Below are 20,666 nucleotides of genomic sequence, written 5' to 3' on the forward strand. Positions count from 1 at the left end.
AATTGGTTGTAAAAGTTGAGGTGTAACTGTGATCTATTGGGGCTGCAACTAACAAGCAGTTGCAGCAAGACAGATTTTCCTCATTGCCTCTAACAGGATGCCAAGGGCCTTTTCCAGATAGTGTGTGTGTGTGTGTGGGTTGTTTTGTTTCGGTAAGCACAAAAGTAATAGCAGTCCCTGTCTCTGTTATGTTCTCAATCTTTATGAAGGGAGTGGGGTTTCCTTGCAAAAATGCTAGAGAGCAGGAGTGTACAGCTGGTGTGTGTGGGACAAAGAAAATGAAAAGAATGTATTTTTTAATTATACAGAATTTGTGTTTTCAAAAATGGCACAGGTGGAACTTGCATGGCTAACTGTAGCAACATCACAGGGCTATCCAACAGATGGCTGTGATAGTACTACAACAAAGGTAACAAAGGAATGCCAGTAAATTTTTGAAATATTGGTTACATTTGATTTGCAAATGTAAGGCTCTATTGATACATCCCAATGAAATTAGCTACAGTGCAAGGTTGCTGAAAATAATTCAGGTGCTTTCATGTGAGAAGCGGAAAGTTGTGGTTATGTTGCAGGTTAAATATTGCAGATTACTGAAAAGTAAAAAGCAAACTATGTACCCTTAAGGCAACCAGTATGAGGCTAGGTACAGATTTTGGTATTTCTCTAAGGTGTAATGACAGAGTTTTCATTGCCCAAGGGGTGCATATTTTTCATTTCTCCTGTCTATATTGTAGTTGTGCTTATGCTATAAATATCTTTCTGGGGAAGAGCCATAGCTCAGTGGTAGGGTCCATGTTTTAAATGTAGAAGGTGCCAGGTTCAGTCCCTAGCAACTCCAGCTAAAAGGATCAGCTAGGGAGTGAAAAGACCCTTCCTTGCCTGATACCTTGGAGAGTTTCTGCCTGTCAGAATACACAGTACTGGGTTAAATGCACCAAGGGACTGACTTGGTATAATGCAGATTCATATGTATGTTTTAAATCCCATGTTTAGGTAGTATTTATTCAATCCCTTCTTTCAAATATCATCTGGCAGGAAATGATGAAGACACACCAAGAACCTTGTTTAGAATTTTCAGAACTGAAACCTTTTTGGAAGTTGGCAAAATCTAATTGACTTTAAAAACCTTGGTTGATTAGAGGCTGTAGTGCCCTTGTCAGCAACTCATTTTCCTGGATTTTGATGAGGGGGTAGGGATGGGATCTGTTGATTGGTGCCGCTTCAAAAGGATTCCATTGACCTAACAGGCCAGTATCGAATCAAGTTCATTCTTTATCTGCTCTCTGCTGCTTTTACTAATCCAGTTCCCTCCCCCAACTGATATTAATACAGATATTTTTAAAAGGAAATATCACTATTTTAAAGAAAATATTGATTAATAAAAGGAAATATTAATACAATTATTTTATAGATGGATTTTTCATTTAAAAATTCCATTTTGAAAATAGCCACAGAAAATTGCTACATAAAAATCCAATCTGCAATGACAGAAAATAATCAGATTAATGGAAAATTTGGTACCAAATCCAAATTGGGTGGAATTCTAGCACATCCCTAAGAGAGTTAGGGATGATGGGACAGATCAGAATCTCTCTGGACCAGTTTAGCCCAGGTGCCTCTCCTTGTTGATCCCTGCCATAGTGAGCCAGAGAAAATGATGATGTGCCCCATGGACAATGCTCATTCTATTATTCCACCTTTAAGCATGTCAAAAACTATTGGCCATGATCCAATCAAAGTTAGCTGTGACAAAATAACATTGAAGCAACATGTTGTGCTGCAGCCAACTCAGAAGGGACAGGAAGGGGGGAGCCATGAGTTTCAGGCACCTCCGCAGCCAGAAGAAGCAGAGTTGGAGATTGTTGTGTCTGAGCAGGATCGTGCAGGAGGGGGGCAGCCTGCTCTCCAGCCAGTTCCCACGAGTAACGCCCTTTCCGAGGAGCTGAGCGCACCGCCCCCAGTTGATGCAGAGGACTTGTGGGGGGAAGCTTCAGAGTCAGTGCCAGCTCCTCCTTTACCAAGCAGTTCCCAGGAGGATTCCAGTGTGGCACCGCCCCCTGACCTCGATCCTGTTGCTCGGGAGCAGGTGTCTTCAGATGAGCTGTTGGATGCACGTCCCCTGTCTCCTCGTTCCCGTCGCCGCAAGAAACGGACAGGGCAAAGACAGGAATTATGAAGGAGTCAGAGATCACGTTCGAAAACATTTCCTATATAAGCCTGCCGCTCCCAGTGGGGGGTCGTTGAGTCAACTTCCTTCACACGCTGCAGAGCATGTCTAGAGTATAGTTAGGGACTCTAGTGAGTTAGCGTAGGGTTTCCTATGAAGCGCAATGCCTTTGATGTATCCATTACTCTAATAAAACGAGATTTACTTGCACACACACTCCAGCCTCATTCTTTCGGCTCTGGATGGGACAGATTGACTCAACCACCATGCCTACTCGAACCTGTTCCCATGGCGGATGACATGGACCAGAACGGAGCAAGAGGGGGAGTACCTATCACCATGGAAGCTTTGTATGCCGAGATCCAGAACCTCCGAGTGACTACGCAAGCCCTACAAGCCGAGAACCAAAACCTCAGAGCCGCAACGCAAGCCTTGCAAGTGGATAACCAGAATCTTCATGCCTTGGTTGCTCAAGTCCAGGCTGTGCCTCCTGGGGCGGCAGCCCCTGTGAAGTCTCCAGTGGGGCTCCCCGTGCGATACGGGGCCCAGAGTGAACAGTTTGCCACGTTTCTAGCCCAATGTGAGTTGTACATTCAAGTGCGCAGAGCTGAGTTCCCAACTGATGACGCGAAGGTGGCGTTCATCATCAGTTTATTGGAAGGGGAAGCAGCAAAATGGGCCACCCCGTATTTGATTCGCAATGACCAGATATTGCACCAGTTTGACGCCTTCAAGAATGCGATGGGGGACATGTTCCAAGACCCCCAGAGGAAGGAGACGGTTGTCCGCCAGTTAGGGACCCTGAGACAGGGAAGGGGGTCTGTAGGGCAATACACGAATGCTTTTTGTGTTTTGTCTCAGGAGACGGAGTACAATGACCCAGCCTTGATGTACTTCTACAGAAATGGACTGAGTCCAGAAGTGTTGGATGAACTGGTGCGCTCCACACACCCCGACTCACTGAGGGGTTTGATTCAACTGAGTTTGCAGATAGACAGCCGCTTAGAAGGAAGAAAGTTGGAGCGAAGAATGGAGCCTTCACGGAGTCAGGTTGCTGCTCCGCTGCCCCATGTGTGCCCTGTGCCCAATCCTGGCATCCCTACTGTCTCGGGAGAGGAGCCCATGCAGATTGAGGGGGCTAGACTGCAATTGACAGAGGAGGAGAGGGAAAGACGCCGGAGGGAAGGACTGTGTCTCTATTGCGGAAAGTCTGGACACCTCGCCAGAAATTGTGCAGCCAAAACTGGAAGATCCCAGCCGCTAGAAAACTTCACATCCCAGCTCTCGTAGAGGCTAGAGAGTTGGGGGCTGCTACAAACACTGAGCCTCCGTTACGACCCCTTCCCTCCCAAGGGGCCCTTCTGTTGCCCATTCGCATCACCCTATCCTCAGGCGAGAGCTTCTCAGCCAAGGCTATGATCGACAATGAAGCATCCTCTTGTTTCACAGACCGAGAGTTGGCGCTACACCACGCTATTCCCACAAGAGAACTGAGCCAGCTGTTGGCAGTGGAAACTATAGATGGCCGGCCTCTGAAGTCTGGGGGGGTGACTCGGGTGACTGAGTCCGTGGAAGTGAAGGTCCCTGGGCATCGGGAAGACCTGTCATTCTATGTGGCGTCCTTGCCGCGTTTCCCGGTGGTGTTGGGTATGCCTTGGCTGGTTAGGCACAACCCCACAATCTTTTGGGATGAAGCTGTGGTGGTTTTTACCTCCAAGTACTGCCATCAACATTGCCAGCCTGAAGAGGAGCCACAGGTGTTGGCAGGGGCGTCTCCCCCAAGGGAGATAACTTTGCCTGCCAAGTATGGGAGTTTTCGGGACGTCTTCAATAAAAAGGAAGCGGAGCAACTCCCTCCTCACCGGCCCTATGATTGTGCCATTGATTTGGTGCCTGGAGCACGCATCTTCGCCGGGCGGATCTACTCTCTATCTGAACCAGAGTTGGCAGTGTTAAGGGAGTTTCTGGACGCCAATTTGAAGAAAGGCTTCATTCGCCCTTCACAGTCCCCAGCTGGTGCACCCCTGCTGTTTGTGAAGAAAAAAGGGGGGGAGCTCCGTCCCTGTAATGATTATCGGGCCCTAAACCAGCTCACTATCCCCAATAGTTACCCGCTGCCGCTCATTAGGGAAATGTTGGAGAGGTTGCGTTCCGCCAAAATTTTCACGAAACTGGACTTGAGAGGAGCTTACAACTTGGTGAGGATTAAGGCAGGTCCTGAATGGAAGACTGTGTTTAAGACCCGTTACGGTCAGTTTGAGTATTTGGTAATGCCATACGGGTTGTTGGGAGCACCTGGAGTCTTCCAAAATTTTATGAATGACATCTTTCGGGACTTTGTGGACCGCTTTACGATAGTGTATTTGGATGATATTCTGATTTATTCGAATACTCCCGAGGAACACGACTCGCATGTGCGTGCAGTGCTGCAGAAGTTACGGGAACACCGTCTTTACGCGAAGCTGGAAAAGTGTGTGTTTGACCTAACCACGTTGGACTTTCTGGGGTATTGGATCTCTCCAGCAGGAGTAGAAATGGACCCAGAAAAAGTTCATTGTGTACTCACGTGGCAACCCCCCAAGACCAAGAAGGATTTGCAACGCTTCTTGGGCTTTGCGAATTACTACCATCGTTTCATAGCCAACTACTCCCATCAGACCGCACCGCTCACGGATTGCCGGAAGGGCTCAGGACCTTTCCAATGGACAGAAGCTGCACAAGAGGCTTTCGAGAGCCTGAAGTGAAGGTTTGCTACCGAACCCATACTACAGCATGCCGACCCGGCGCTCCCTTTTGTGGTAGAGACGGATGCGTCGGATGTCGCTATCGGAGGGGTTCTTTTGCAACCGGCCCAGAAAGGGGGAGAACTGATGCCTTGTGCCTACTTTTCCAGAAAGTTAACCGACTCTGAACAAAACTACACTGTGTGGGAAAAGGAGCTATTAGCCATTAGAGATGGCTTTGAAGCCTGGAGACACCATCTGGAAGGGGCGCAGCATGAAATTGAGGTGTGCACAGACCATCGTAATCTAGAGAGTCTTCATACCGCCCATAAACTCAATCAGAGGCAAGTGCGCTGGGCTTAGTTCTTCGCACGGTTCCATTTCAAAATTCATTATATCTCCCAAGCACAGAATAAGCGGGCTGATGCCCTCTCGAGGAAGCCAGAATTTCTGAGGGATCCCACCCCAAAACCGTTACAGTACATAATCCCTCCCGAGCGGGGAGTAGTAGGGGCCTGCCAAGATTCTTGGGAAGCTGAAGTGCGTGAAGCGCAACAACAGGACCCTTTCGTGCAGGAGCAGCGGGTCGAAGAGATCGCGTCACCCCAGGCAGAACAGAAGGACCTTATATGGAAGGATGGCATACTGCACCATCAGGAAGCTGTTTATGTGCCCCCTGGAGAACTGCGAGTGAGGGTACTACGTCAGTGCCATGACGCCCCCACGGCAGGCCACTTTGGGGTTTTTAAGACCATTCAAGCTGTCACTCGGGAGTTCTGGTGGCCCAAGGTGAAGAAGGATGTAGAGCATTACGTTCACTCTTGCCCCACTTGCATGAGGGCTAAACATGCCACTGGGAAGCCACCGGGGCTACTGGAACCCCTCCCTACTCCAGGAGGACCTTGGCGAATGATTACTATGGATTTTATAACAGACCTTCCACCTTCGCAGGGGAAAACCACAGTTTTGGTGGTTGTTGATGCCTTCTCGAAAATGGCTCACTTCATTCCGTGCGCAGGGCTCCCAAGCGCTCAAGACACTGCCAAGTTGTATCGGCTTCACGGTCTGCCAGACAGCCTGGTTTCCGATCGGGGCACACAATTCACCTCGCGTTTTTGGCAAGCATTGTGGAAGTTGCTGCAAAGTGAGCTGAGACTGTTGTCTGCCCATCATCCCCAAACGGATGGGCAGTCCGAGAGGGTCAACGCAGTGTTGCAACAATATTTACGTTGTTTTGTAGGGTATCACCAGGACAACTGGATGTCCTACCTGCATTTAGCAGAATTTGCCTATAATAATGCTGTGCATTCGCACACGCAACAGACTCCTTTCTTCACCAATTTTGGCTACCACCCCTGAGCCTTCCCTGCCCCAAAAGACTCTCAGTCCCAGCCACTGAGGATTACTTGCAGGAACTTCACGCTATGCAACAGCTACTCCAAGAGCAACTAGAACAGGCCAAAGCAGATTACAAACGCGCAGCTGACCAACATCGGAGAGAGGGAGACATCATACGAGTGGGAGACCAGGTCTGGATCTCTACATGTTTCCTAGCTATGCCTGGCCGGTGTCGTAAACTGCAGGATCGGCGTGTAGGGCCCTTTGAGGTGGAGGCTCAGATTAACCCCGTGGCTTACAGACTAAAATTGCCACCCACCTTCAAGATGCACCCCGTCTTCCACAGGGCATTGTTGACCAAGGACGCTGCCCCCGACCCTCACCGTCCGCGAGTGGAGCCCGCGCCACCGTTGTTGGTAGAGGGGGAGGAGGAATACGAAGTAGAACAGATTTTGGACTCGCGAAAACGCCGAGGGCGTCTTCAGTACCTGATTCATTGGAAGGGGTACAATCCAACTGAACGTTCCTGGGAAACAGAGGAGAATATGCACGCTCCGACTTTGGTGAGAGAATTCCATGAGGCTTATCCAGAAAAACCTAGACCTCAGGGGTGGGAAGGGTTAAAGCATGGAGGGTGGGATGATGTTGCGCTGCAGCCAACTCAGAAGGGACAGGAAGGGGGGAGCCATGAGTTTTAGGCACCTCCGCAGCCAGAAGAAGCAGAGTTGGAGATTGTTGTGTCTGAGCAGGATCGTGCGGGAGGAAGGCAGCCTGCTCTCCAGCCAGTTCCCACGAGTAACGCCCTTTCCGAGGAGCCGAGCGCACCGCCTCCAGTTGATGCAGAGGACTTGTGGGGGGAAGCTTCAGAGTCAGTGCCAGCTCCTCCTTTACCAAGCAGTTCCCAGGAGGATTCCAGTGTGGCACCGCCCCCTGACCTCGAGCCCGTTGCTCGGGAGCAGGTGTCTTCAGATGAGCTGTTGGATGGGCGTCCCCTGTCTCATCGTTCCCGTTGCCGCGAGAAACGGACAGGGCAAAGACAGGAATTACGAAGGAGTCAGAGATTACGTTCGAAAACATTTCCTATATAAGCCTGCTGCTCCCAGTGGGGGGTCGTTGAGTCAACTTCCTTCACACGCTGCAGAGCATGTCTAGAGTATAGTTAGGGACTCTAGTGAGTTAGCGTAGGGTTTCCTATGAAGCGCAATGCCTTTGATGAATTACTCTAATAAAACGAGATTTACTTGCACACACACTCCAGCCTCATTCTTTCGGCTCTGGATGGGACACAACGGTTCTTCAGCTAGTTATGACTAATTTGGCCTGAATTACAATTTATTTACACTATCTATACATATATCTATACACTATCTATACATAGCCTCAGTCTTCCTAGGGAAATTAAAACATAATTTAGTTTTATCTTTATTAGAGTGGTAACTGTATTATATGTAGTCAAGTTTCAGATATTTTTACAACCGCCCTTGTGGAAAAGTCAAACAGGAAAAAATGGTACACAAGATGCTGTGTTTGAGTAATTATAGTCCTTGTAGGATACTGTGATAAGCAAAAATGTCTATTGCAGGATTAAAATGCATACAGGTTTGCATTAAGGATTTGTGTGTTTTTTTCAAGACAGGAATTTGATGTACATGATTTACCAAATGGTGCTTCTGTATAGTAAATGGCTTATGAGGAAAGTCACCAGTGAAGATTTGTGACTTGTTAAATAACACAAAAAAGTCCTAATCCCCCTTTAAAAATAATAATCAAAGACACAGGCATTTAAACTGGAGAGGCCACTTGAAACCAGAATAATAGAAAGTCTTCTTTGGATAAACTTTAAAATATATCACGTACTTGTTTGAACAGGGGTGGTATTTTTAAAAGAGAAACCAGTGGTATATACTGTGTCTTTAATAAATTATTACTATTCATTTCCAGGTTAAAAGTAGTTTTAAAACACATTAAATAGACTGGTTATACTTCTATCAGAACAGTTTTTTCCTATCTTGTCTCTCAGTTCAAATAATCTCTAATTGTATTTAACTTTCATTAAAAACACACACCTAACAATGTCATTTTTGCACATTGTGAAGTTTGTGAAAACCATATAAAGTTTTTCTTTCAAAAAATCACACATACAGACTCAACACACACACAGTTTCAGCTTCACAGAATGCTAGCCATATATTTTCAACTCTTTTTCCAAAAACTAGACCTATTAATTTTGGTAGAATATATAGTTTCTTCCTCCCCAAATTGATTTGTTCTTCTTTTCACTTTAAGGCAGTTTTTTGAATTTGGACAGTTATAATTTGCACTCAAACCAATTTCTCCAGAATGATATTATCAGTGTTGGTGAACCTACCCTAGAGTTATCCATTATAGTCAGCCAAAATAAATGTTTGCCCTAACCCAGGTAAGGAGATCTAGCCACATGAGCAGGCTTTGGTGTGTGGATCAATGCAGGATTTATGGATAAAAAATGCATGTCTAAGGCTGCAATTCTATGCACACTTATCTAGGAGTAAGTCCAATTCAACTCAGTGAGGCTTACTTCAGAGTAGACATGCATAGGAGTTTGCTGTTAAGTGTGGATGCCATCTATCTGTTCTGAACTGCTTTTCAGTAGGATGCTCATTCAAATGCACATCCACTATCTGGTGCAACTAATCACTCATACGTTTATAAACATTTATAATCTTAGAAACAATTGGAGGCGCCTGGGCTAAATCTGGCCCAGAGAGATGTGTGTGACTGTACAGTGTGACTAGAGCTGAATTGGGGATGGTATTAGTGCATTCTTCACATGTGAATCTTGAATCATTCCCCTTTTCCCATTCCCCTTTCTTTGTAATACAGGTGTAAATCCAACACTGGCTGCAATATACCTTCAGTTTTAAAAATGGCACTGTTCTGTGTTTTATTGACAACATTCATACATGCAGGTAGAAGGCACAAGTAAGGCTCAAGGATGCTTTTATTGTCACGTGTGAAAACGCGTTAGGGTTGTAGAGACAACGAATGTTGTGCCACAACATCCATTCATCTCGATGGGTTAGAGCAGTACCCCTGCATAAGACCCATAGAATCAAATAGAAATTAAACTGCAGCAGTATTTTGTAGGCCATGCCTTTCAGTTCCAATATTCAGTGCTGCACCTAGCATTTGTATTAATTTTGGCAGTTTTATTTCGCTCTTTTTAAAAATGTAAGTACTGTCCCAGTTTGACAAATGTGAGTTTTTAATGGCGAAAAGTTGAAAGGATATGGCTAGAGGTGTTTCTATTTTAATAAGCAAAATCTATATATTTGTTATTTCTTATCTTAAAAATATGTATATGCTTTCTTTTATAAGTTTTTTTTTAAGTCAAGTACTTTCTTAAACAAAACAATAGCACCACTTTGGCATAGCTGACCAAATCAATAAAAGGTAAAGCAAAATTCGCTACATATTTTTTCATGATCCTTCATTTGTTAAGTTCTTGCTCTTAAAAATGGAGGAGCCTTAGATACAGCAGAAGACTTCATATGTATATACATTCATAGGTTCCAGCCATCATCCAAATATATGTAAAAATTACCGCTAGGTACTAATAAAGGTGATACCCATCCAGAGGGCCAGCACAAGGCCTTTGCACCATCTGAGCCCATTCTGCATTAAATCCCAACTCACGCAGCACAATACTATGCATATTTTATAGAAAATAAGTCTCACTGGGTCCCATTGACCTTAATGCCTTTTAGATAAGGGCAGGTCAGGATTGCAGTGCAATCCCACACTTGTCAAGCAGAAGTAAGGCCCACTTGAGTTCAATGATACGTACTCCCAGGAAAGGATGTACAGGATCATAGCCTTAAACAAACATATGTGCATATAAAGCAAGTGAGACTTATATCCATGCAGTTAGCAGACTTATTACATGCAAGTGTTTTTAGGGCAGTCTAAAGATACAATCTCATGTAAAAATTACATGGGACTATTTTATTTCTTGGTCTGGGATTTGTTTCCTTACAGTAGTCCTTCCTCAGACAACACTGAGCCAAATGACTTGCAGGTTCTTGCATCTGATCTGGGCTACTGTTAGAGTTCCTATTCATGTCACAGTATAAATAAAGTCTTACAGAGCACTAGGATAAGTGTTGCTATTTTGTGCGTGTGTGTGGAGGGTAGTACCACCTCTGACTTAAGTTACATAATCAACAGAATCACATGGTGCAGTGTTTCTGTTCCTTGGGAAATGCCCGTACCTTGGGAATGGAACACCCTGCACACAGAAAAGCAGCATGTCAGGGAGAAAGTGAAGCTAAAATTATTTTCCAAATTGCTATTTTTCTGAGTACAGGAAGTTTTATATATGGGGAAGCATTTCAGACACGTGACCCCCCCACCTGCAATCTAAAGTGGTACAGTAAGATTCTGCTGATTGTGTTCAGTTTTGTGTGATGATGGGTGTCTAGGCATTTAGTGTGCATTTAGTGTGCATTGGCAGGAAAGTAGCTTTATAAACAAGAGCTTAGAAGAACTTGGGGAAATCACCAAAGTCTCAGCAAAAAGCTTATTTCCCTAGAATTGGGGTCACTGGATTGGTAGCAGAACTCCATGGCAAGATTGTCTATAGTTGATTATCACTGCAGAGGACTTGGGCGGCTGTTAGAGAAGTAAGCATGGAAGCTATTTCTTAGTGGTTCAACCCCATGCTTCAGTGCCACATACATAGTGGGGCTAATCATATAAAGTCTTTTCCACCAGCAGGGGAGTGGGCATTGACCTTGCGGGAAAGATTCATGTGATTCTACTTGTGAGCCGATTCAGCACAGGATTGCATCACATGGAAGCAGATCCCAAGTTCATGAGTCAAGGGAGGCCTCAGGCTGCTTTATGTCTACTGAAGCTACTTCGCTCTATGCATCATTGCAGCCTAACTCATTCTTAAAACATTATGTGGGATGTGGCCATTGCAACTCAACTACTAGTTTTAGCTGCCTCTTCTGGGCCAGTCCTCTTGTTGCTGAAGTCCAGTCAAGGAGCATTAGTTGGGTACAATGATCTCCATGCTGCTGCCAAGTCATAATTTGTATCCTTTTAATGTTACTAAGAGCTGATTGCAAAACTGCCACTAGCCAAGAACAAGATGCCAATGTCTTTGCACTGGCACCATCTATTTTTTTTGTATGTTGCCACTTTGTTGGCTAAACAGAGTCAGATGGAAATTTCACCACTTTTGGATACTAGTGTTACTTGATATTCATGTTTAGATTTTAGGTGGGTTTTTTTTTAAAAAAAAATCATGCATGTATTCCCTACAAATTCCTTCCCTTTAATCTTTGGCTTAGTTCCCACTCCACTCCACTATTATTTTGCTTTTACCTCTTACAGTTTTGGCCAGACCCTTCCATAAAACAAGCTACAAAATAGCACCATTGTACTATGAAACAGTCTTACATATTGTTGATTATATGTGTATTATTGATATGCTAAATTTCTACATACTGCACTATATGGAGGAAAAGACATTTTATTTATATTGTTGCAAGATAACTCATCACCTGAAAGAGTCACTGAGGATTTAAAAGAGTCTTTGTGTGCTCTCAATTGATTCTAAAACAAAACAGATTCTTAACAAACAAAAAGACCCTATTGTCCACGTTGCATGTATTTGTATCATAATGTGCTGTTGTTGCAGTGGTGAACTTTGTCCTAGAAATCTGTTATCCTAATTCGGCAATTTCCTGCAAACATGGAGCTCACATGCACACATGGAACTCAAGTGTATTCATTCACTACAGTGGCTGTGGGTGGTTTCATATGCAAATAAAGGATGTAATGTGTTTAGCCGCTTTATCCTTCAAAGTAAATGGTGCTTCTCACACAAGCAGGAGCTCTTTGTGCATATTGGAGCCCATAGGGATCTCTGATTGGGATGAACGCATGTAACTCATATGTTATCAAAATGCTACTGGTGAAATTAATGTGTTACTGAACTGCCGCTGCTACTGGGAATGTCAAACTGTGCAAATATGAAAGGGGCAAACATACAATGTTATCAGACATTGCAAGACAAACAGTCTGTTGCTTGTATGGAAGTGCAAATATTAAAAAACAACAACAACTTAACCCACTTAGACAAGGTTGGAGAATGACTCCAACAGCAGGGTTCATAAGTTAATTTAGTGCAATTGGATCCATCAAAGGCCTGTACATTTGCTGGCTTTTGAGGGGCACAGGATTTGTTAGAGTTCACTGTCTGTGTATATGTATGTATATGTGTATGCAGGACATTTTATAGCAGGTGAACAATTAGAAAAGCAATCTACCAGTCTCAGAAACATTTTAGCACTGAGTTGGTTTGTATTGGAATGTTTGCTTGCATTGTTCATTGGAAGAATGCCCATTAGTGGAAATTTCATCAAGCTTATTGAACTCTAGCGTTTTGTCCAATGTTTGACAATTTATTTGCAGCAAAGTATCCTGCAGATGGCACATTCATTCTTCACTTTTATGGATGGTATTTTCTTACATTCTGTAGTTCCTGTTTCCTGTGTTTCCTCTACTTGTGTTCTTCAAATGCATTTCCTGAAATGAAAGAAAATCTTTATCTATAAAGAGAACTTCAACAGACCTTTATAATTTTTATTTTACAGTCATGAGAGTGGCTGTATACTATAGCCAGCATGGATTTTTCACGTTCTGCCATATTAAATTGAAAATGCCCCCATGCCATTCTGCTGCTTCCTATAAACTCATCTCAAAACATAATCTTACAAAATTTATAGTCCTGAACTCAGAAATGCTTGCTTAACAATCCTCTTAAGTTTTCATGGTGATCCACAAAACACCCAGAGAGGATCTAGAGTTCAAAGTGTAAAATAAGATAAAACAAATCCAGACCCCTGTTGGACGTTTTTCTGTCAGTGGTCTCATAATTTGTTGAAATTAATTAAAACTCAGCCATGTTCACAGAGTACCTGTAATGCTATTACTGACCTTGCCCCATACTCTGACCTTCATCTTCTGCAGGTTAAAAGTTTAAAAAATGCCTGGCTGATTTTTAATTAATTTAAGAAAATTAATATTGGAGTCTATGATAGCGCAGGCATGCTCAGTAAGAACCAACTGTCAGTGTTCTAAAAGCCAGACTCACAGCTGTTTGGCTTGGCTAATCAGGGGGCCACACCACACCAGATTTATTCCACTTTAAACAGTCATGGCTTCCCCCAAAGAATCCTGGGAAGTGTAGTTTGTGAAGGGTGCTAAGAGTTGTTAGGAGACTCCTAGTCCCCTGACAGAGCTCCAGTGGCCAGAGTGATTTAACAGTCAGCCCCTCTTGTGGTGACTGTAGTTCTGTGGAGGGAATAGGGCGTCTCCTAACAACTCACAACACCCTTCACAAACTACATTTCCCAGGGTTCTTTGGGGGAAGCCATGACTTTTTAAAGTGGGATAAAGGTCTGGTGTGGGTGTGGCCAGGAACAACTTTGGTTTAAATTTGGGTGGGAGACTACACATGTCTGTTGTAGAATAAAAAGATGGGGGAAACCCCCCCAAATACTGATATTATTAACGTTTTCCTTTTGGAAAGGAAAGGGGCTTTCCCTCTGCCCAATCTCCTCCCCTCCCCTCCTCCTACCCTTCCTCCCCCTTCCCTGCCCCTCCTCCAGGTCAGTTTCACCTATCCCAAGCATGATTCCACAGGAGTAAATCCCACTGAACTCAATAAACATGCAAATGATCATATCTACCCTACCCTACCCTCCCTCTCCTCCTGTCTCTCCCTTCCCCCTTCTAATCCCCCCTCCCTCCCTCCCTCCCTCCCTCCCTCCCTCCCTCCCCCCTTTTCTCCCCCATGCTCAGTTTCACCTATCCTAAGCATGACTGCACGGGAGTAAATTCCATTGAACTCAATAAGCATGCAAATGATTACACCTCCCTCCCTCCCTCTCCTCTCCCCTCCTTCTCCCTTCTTCCTCTCCTCCCCCTCTTCTTCCTCCTCCCCTGCCCATTTCATCTCTCCCTCCCTCTCCCTCCCCCCTTCTTTCCTGTGGTCAGTTTCACCTATCTCAAGCATGATTGCGTGGAGTAAATCCCACTGAACTCAATAAGCATGCAAAGGATCAAACCTGCCCTCCTCCTCCTCTTCCCCTCCTTCTTCCTCCCCCGATGGTCAGTTTCACCTATCCTAAGCCTGATTGCAGAGGGGTAACTCTTATTGAACTCAATAAGCATGCAAATGATCAATCAATTCTCAGCAAACTTGCACAGGATCCTATTTCTTACTTCCCAGATTAAAAAGCAGAGAAATGCACTAACAGGCAAAAAAACCTTTGCAGTTTAAGAACATACCTATAGCCAACAGATATTTCTATCAAACTTTAAAAAGCAGGGAAATTGGTCAGCTATAGTGAATGCACCAGGGGAACAGGAGACCTGACCTCCTCTCTGAGATATTGTACTGCCCTACACCTTTGTAAAAATGCAAACACAAATTGGGTTAATAATCTTACTTATTTTATTTTATTTCAATTTTTTCTTTGTTTTTTTCTCTTTCCTTTCATTGTTAAATTTGCAAATAAAAAATTCATTTAACAAAGCCTGATTAATTATATGCAAAATTATATACAAAACCCCACTTTATATTTTACATATACTATCTATGAGCCCATTCCCATGCTGTACTATATTTCTGCAGCATAATATTATATTAATACATTTATTTATTGAAATTTATATCCCACCCTTCCTCCCAAAAGGAGCCAAGGGTGGCTAACAGCAAGTGATAAAACAACAACAAATCTTTAAAACATCTTAAAAACAATTCCAGTACAGATATAGACTGGGATAAAGGTCTCTACTTAAAAGGCTTGTTGACAGAGGAATGTCTTCCGTAGGGGGCCAAAAAGACAACAGAGATGGCGCCTATCTGATATTTAAAGGGAGGGAATTCCAAAGGGTAAGTGCCACAACACTAAAGGCTCGTCTCCTGTGTTGTGCAGAATGAACCTCCTCATGAGATGGCTCTCACCTGCAGAGCACAGTGGTCGACTTGGTACAAAGGGTTAGATGATTCTTCCGGCAGACATTTATATACACTGTTGTATGTATCCGTTTATTTGCTGGTTGATTTAGGAAACCTGGAGTATATATGTATATAACAAGTATATAGTATTATATGTAGCATAATGGGAATAATCAGTGTTTTTTTAAATTTAAAAATGGAGGTATTGGTACTTTTAGTGTGATAAAGCACCATGGGTGGCAGCACAAAATGGCTGCCATAGGCAGCAAAAAAAGAAGAAGAGACACTGGTATTCTGTACCAGTGAATACTGTCACAAAAAAGCCCTGGGTATAATATTATACACAGATTAATGCATATTAAATATGCATCTCATATGCTGTTGAGCCCCAGCTCTCCCAGGAGGATCAGGGAGAGGAGTCGATCAAGCCCCAGCTTCCCCAGATAGATCAGGGGGAGGAATCAGAGGTAGATGAGCTTTTCGAGGACAATGAGGGAGGGGGTGCAGTCGACAGTCTGCCAATTCCCACGGACAGTCCTCCTGCCAAACCAGACCTCGCTCCACCTACAGGCACCCCAACAGAGCCGTTGAGGAATGACCTGGTGCGCGCGCCAACTCCACCCCCCCAGGACTCACCACCTGACACTTCAAACGTTTCCCTGCCTCCTGAAGCCGAGGTGGCACCTATCGAGTCTGTACTGTCAGATGAGCTGGCGGAGGCTCGCCCCCATTTGCCCTGTGCAAGACGCCGCGAGAAGCAAGTCGGCCAGAAGGTGGAACTTCGGAGGAGTAAGAGATTATGAGCGAAGACATTCCATGCTTAAGGCAGTGCCCCCCTGATTGGGGTGCTGAGTCAACTTCCTTCACATGCTGCAGAGTATGCCTAGGTAGCTTAGTTAGGGACAGTAGTGAGTTAGCATAGTTAAGTCTATGAAGCGCACTGCTTTTCATGTAACCGTTACTCTAATAAAACAAGAATTAATTCCAGTCTCGCCTCCGTCTCGTGTCTCGCACTCTGGGCAGGACATATGCAAGAATTATATGTGTTTTTAATGGAACCAAATTTTTTTTTGCTCTCTGCTCAAGATCAAGGAGCGAGACAGGAATTAGCAAATATTTGTGTGGTTAAACGTGACACTGAGATTTTCAGAAAATTCCCATAGTGCATTGCAGGAGTGCTCTGACATAGCTTGGTACACCAATGTTGTAGCACTGGCCATATTATGAGTGAATTGAGATCCCCAGGGAATCGTTTGTAGGAATAGCCCTATCATTAGTCAGAATGAGGAAGCCACTTCAGGCAGCAGATTTTGAAAGGGCAGAAAATTGTTAGCTATTTAATTCATCATCTTTTAAAATTATTATTATTCTATTGTATTGCCAGGGATGAGGAGGGGCGCTTGTGGGATTTTCTGCCTCAAGCACCAAAATAAGTTGACTGGCTTCAGGTAATGTGTAATTTAACCTGGTGAGGGGTGGGAGGGACATCATTTGCTATTCTGTCTCAGGCATAAAAATGTCTTGGGCCAGCCCAGCATGAAGTTGCTTTATATTAAATCAGAAAAGTAAGTAAGTAATAAGCCAAACCTTTCCCTCCAGAAAGTGGCAAAACCTCAAAACGGGATTGGAAAACCGAATTTCAAAAAATGGTAAAATGCCCAGTGTACTTCAGTAAAAACCTTCTCAATAAAGGAAAAATAAAGGGGAGCAGCACCAAAAAGAAAAAGAAAAAGAGAGAAAACCTCAAAATGGTAATGGAAAACTGTAACATTTGCAATGTGTTTTGGTAAAGACCTTTTTCAGGAGCACAAGAATACAGCTTTTCTATTAAGACATCTCCCACTGAAGTAAATGAGAGGGAAAATTCTTGTGCCAGGTCTGGGGCTGATGTAAAGTTCTGTCAACAGGGGCATGGCCATCCATTGAAGCTGTTTCAGCTTTTCCACCAGTACATCTGCTGGGACAATGATGTAGAGCGTTCTAGAGGCGTAGTAGGGCTTTCAGCTGGATCTTGCAGCTCCTCAAATGACTGATCTTCAGTAGAGGATTGTACTCTTAATGATGCTAGCTTGAGGTTATTATAAGCTAGTGCTTAAAAGTTCCCCAAAGCACCTGCACTCATTAGCAAGACTATATTTACTGCATTAAAGTCATCCTGTGATGAAGATGACCTACTTCTAGTAACCTAATTTCAGTCTGTGATGCTATATTAAATGCAGCAGAAACATCTAGTCTTGGGCTGCCGGACTGTGCTCATGCACACAACGGGAGGGATGTTTATCCTTTTCTCAGAGTGAAAAGAAATGTCATTCCCTCAATCCTCAGTCTGACTTTCAAGTGTTTTCAGATATTTTATTGGGCTCCCAGTCTCATCTTCCACCTAACCACTCTGCCTTTTGCTTAACAATGATGACACACTCTTATTCTGCTCAAATTCTAGTCATCAGATACATGTAGCTAGACCAGTGATTCTCAAACGGTGTGCCGGGGCACACTGGTGCGCCACAAGAGGTGGCTAGGTGTGCTGCGAATATTATGAAAGTATATTATTATTAAGATATTTTTATTCATAGTTTAAAATATATTAATATATTTTTAATTTTGTACACGAAGTGCGCCAGAAAACTTTTATATGTTTTACAGTGCGCCGTGAACCAAAAAAGATTGAGAACCACTGAGCTAGACAGATATAAAGACAAAACATTAATGTTGCTAATTTTTTTGCATTAAAGCAGTGGTTCTCAAACTTTTTGGTTCGCTGGGCACTGTAAAACATATAAAAATTTTCTGGCACACTTTGTGTACAAAATTAAAAATATATTAATATATTTTAAACTATGAATAAAAGTAACTTAAATACAAATGGGTTTCTTCTCATTTTTAAAATATACTTGGTGCCGCGGCGCACCGTTTGAGAATCACTGCATTAAAGGAATAGGTGGGATCTGATATTCACCTAGTCCAGTTGCTGCGTCTATGTTCCAGAGAACCGTGTGGCTTATTAATGACTCAAAATTTCAGTAATGTCAAACTAATCCCCACCTGGCACCCTCATTGTGTAGCTTTCATCACATGCTTCTTTACCCTGGTCTTCGACCCACAGAGATATATTTTTAGGACGCATCCAATTCTTCTGAGTGTCATACAATATTATAATCAGTTTTGTCCAGGAAAAATCATACTAAACTTATTTTAATATTGTATTACGCCTGAGACAGGGTGGGTGGTGAGTAAGAAATCCAAGTTTTATTTATTTCAGATATTTCTGTGCCACAATATTCAGTATTTCTAACCAATGAACATAACTTATATATATATACACATACGCACTATATACATACATATATATATATACACACACACACATACACACACACACTAAGAACAATTACAATTAATCATTGTCATTAGGCAGGGGCCTTCCCTGTATTTCTTTTTGGCTTCTGCTAAAAACGTTTCTTTTTAGGCAAGCCTACCCAAACATGTAAAGTTGTGTATTTTGATCCATAATTTTAGCTCAGAATGCATACTTAGAAGTGTCGGTTTTATTTATTTTTATTTTCATAAACTTGTTTTTAATGTTGATTCTTATTGACGATTTTAATGTATTTTTTATATTCTTTGTAAACAAGAGGTTTTATTTACAGTTAAGTGGTATAAACATATTGTTTAATAAATAAACAAACAGAAAACGACCTTAAAATGTCTGCTAAAATAGGAAAGCCTTTGACAAGTTCCTGAAGTTCAGCAGAAAGCAGACCTGTCTAATCTCAGTCTAACTGCAATCGGAAGCGAGTTCTACAGGAGTAGTAGCAGTAGCAGTAGCAGTAGCAGCAGCAGCAGCAGCAGCAGCAGCAGTAGTAGTAGTAGTAGTAGTAATAATAATAATAATAATAATAATAATAATAATAATAAATCTCCTCTGAAGGGTAGTTTGCCCACCACTATTGATCTTCCTTTGGAATACACAGCTGCAAGCAAGTGCTGGATGCACTCTGTGGCACTGTTCTTCAACCTTGGGTCTCCAGATGCTGCACTACAGCTCCCATCATCCTTGGCCATTGGCTGAGATGGCTGGGGTAAATGGGAGTTGTAGTCCAACAATATCTGGGGACCCACATTTGAAGAACACTGCTAGCGTACACTTTCTGAATATGCACAGATACGATGGCATAGCCAGTACCCTGTATGAAGTGTGTGTGTGTGTGTTATATCACAGTGGCTGCAGAGCATGTGTCACAACTAGAGATGTTGGAGAATTCCATCAAAAACGGGACCAGAAATTCCCACAATTCACATGCTTGTCCAAGATAAGAAACAGAAATCATGCCAATGAATATGAGTGTTCACCATCTTTTTTGAGTCTGTAAATGTTATGTAAATAATTATGTTATTTCTGCAATTTTTTTGAAATTAATTATATAATTAATTACGCACATTTTGGTCACAGTAGATAGTGAGATGAATTATGTAAGTTTTGACAGAAGCTGAACTGTAGCGGAATGGAAACTGTACCTACTACAATGAACCCAGGAAATTGCTGCCTCCTTACATCCCTAGCATAATATCCTCAGAGATCGCCAAGACTAGCAAGGACCCATTGCTGATGGCCGTCTATGGTCCCTGTCTTAAATTGTTCTTTCTAGTTCATCCTGGACCTAGCATTATTTAGGCCACTGACAAATTATACAGGCCTGAGTACACACACATCTGTGCTGCAAAAACGAGTTCTCTCATATGGCCCGCTCATGCTGAGGCCTTCTGAGCTTAGAGGCTGAAAGGCAACAGATGTAGCTTGTTATGCCACCATTAGAGAAGCTGCATTTAGCGAATGCACAATAACTAAAAAGTACAGGAGGCTTATCCTCCTTTATATCTGGCCATCTTTCTCTTTAAAAAAGCAAACAAATCAACAAAAAAGAAAACTGGCGGTGCCATTGTAGGTTGCCATGTAATCCACCAACTGAAGCCATAAAATAATGCCCCAGAACCTTCTCTAATATACAGGGATTCTGTGGTATGTGTGAATTCCCAGGTGTGTGAATGCACAAAGAATGAATGATAGATGAAGAGCTTCCTTCAGCGATGCTGGAAGTCTCTAATGCAACAAATTTGTATATAAGAGATGATCATATTCTGCCTACCTTTTGTGCTTTAGGCATATCAGTGTGGCGCTGAGCACGTACAGACCGTGCAGATTTAGGTGGCTTGACAGGAGCACAGTACATCTCCAGCCGTCTCAGGTCACAGCTCTGGAAGCAACATTCATCCACTATTCCTTTGGTAGGAGGTGGACGTCTATTGCCTCCATACCCTGATGGTTTACCTAAATGTAACGAAGAGAGACATTGTTAAAGAAGGTGGCAAATGCTTCAACATACTACTACCATTAGAGCATTATTAGCTGGGTAGTCCCACAAAA

At 43.2% G+C, this 20,666-nt stretch overlaps 1 protein-coding gene across 3 annotated transcripts in view; it reads right to left on the minus strand.

The window, feature by feature from the left end:
- The window catches only part of IGF1 (insulin like growth factor 1), a 130,687-nt gene that overhangs the window by 3,711 nt on the left and 106,310 nt on the right, over positions 1 to 20,666 (minus strand). For 2 of the 3 annotated variants that reach the window (XM_061638870.1, XM_061638868.1), the window contains exons 3-4: positions 20,389 to 20,570; positions 12,749 to 12,804 (exon numbers count right to left, since the gene is read on the minus strand). In XM_061638870.1, coding sequence (XP_061494854.1) covers positions 12,749 to 12,804; positions 20,389 to 20,570 — 238 coding nt within the window. Of the gene's footprint in view, positions 1 to 1,482; positions 12,805 to 20,388; positions 20,571 to 20,666 lie in introns of those variants that run through there. The other variant, XM_061638869.1, reaches the window with a different exon arrangement.

Source organism: Rhineura floridana, chromosome 8 (assembly GCF_030035675.1).
Source record: "Rhineura floridana isolate rRhiFlo1 chromosome 8, rRhiFlo1.hap2, whole genome shotgun sequence".
In the NCBI taxonomy this organism is placed as follows: Eukaryota; Metazoa; Chordata; class Lepidosauria; order Squamata; family Rhineuridae; genus Rhineura; species Rhineura floridana.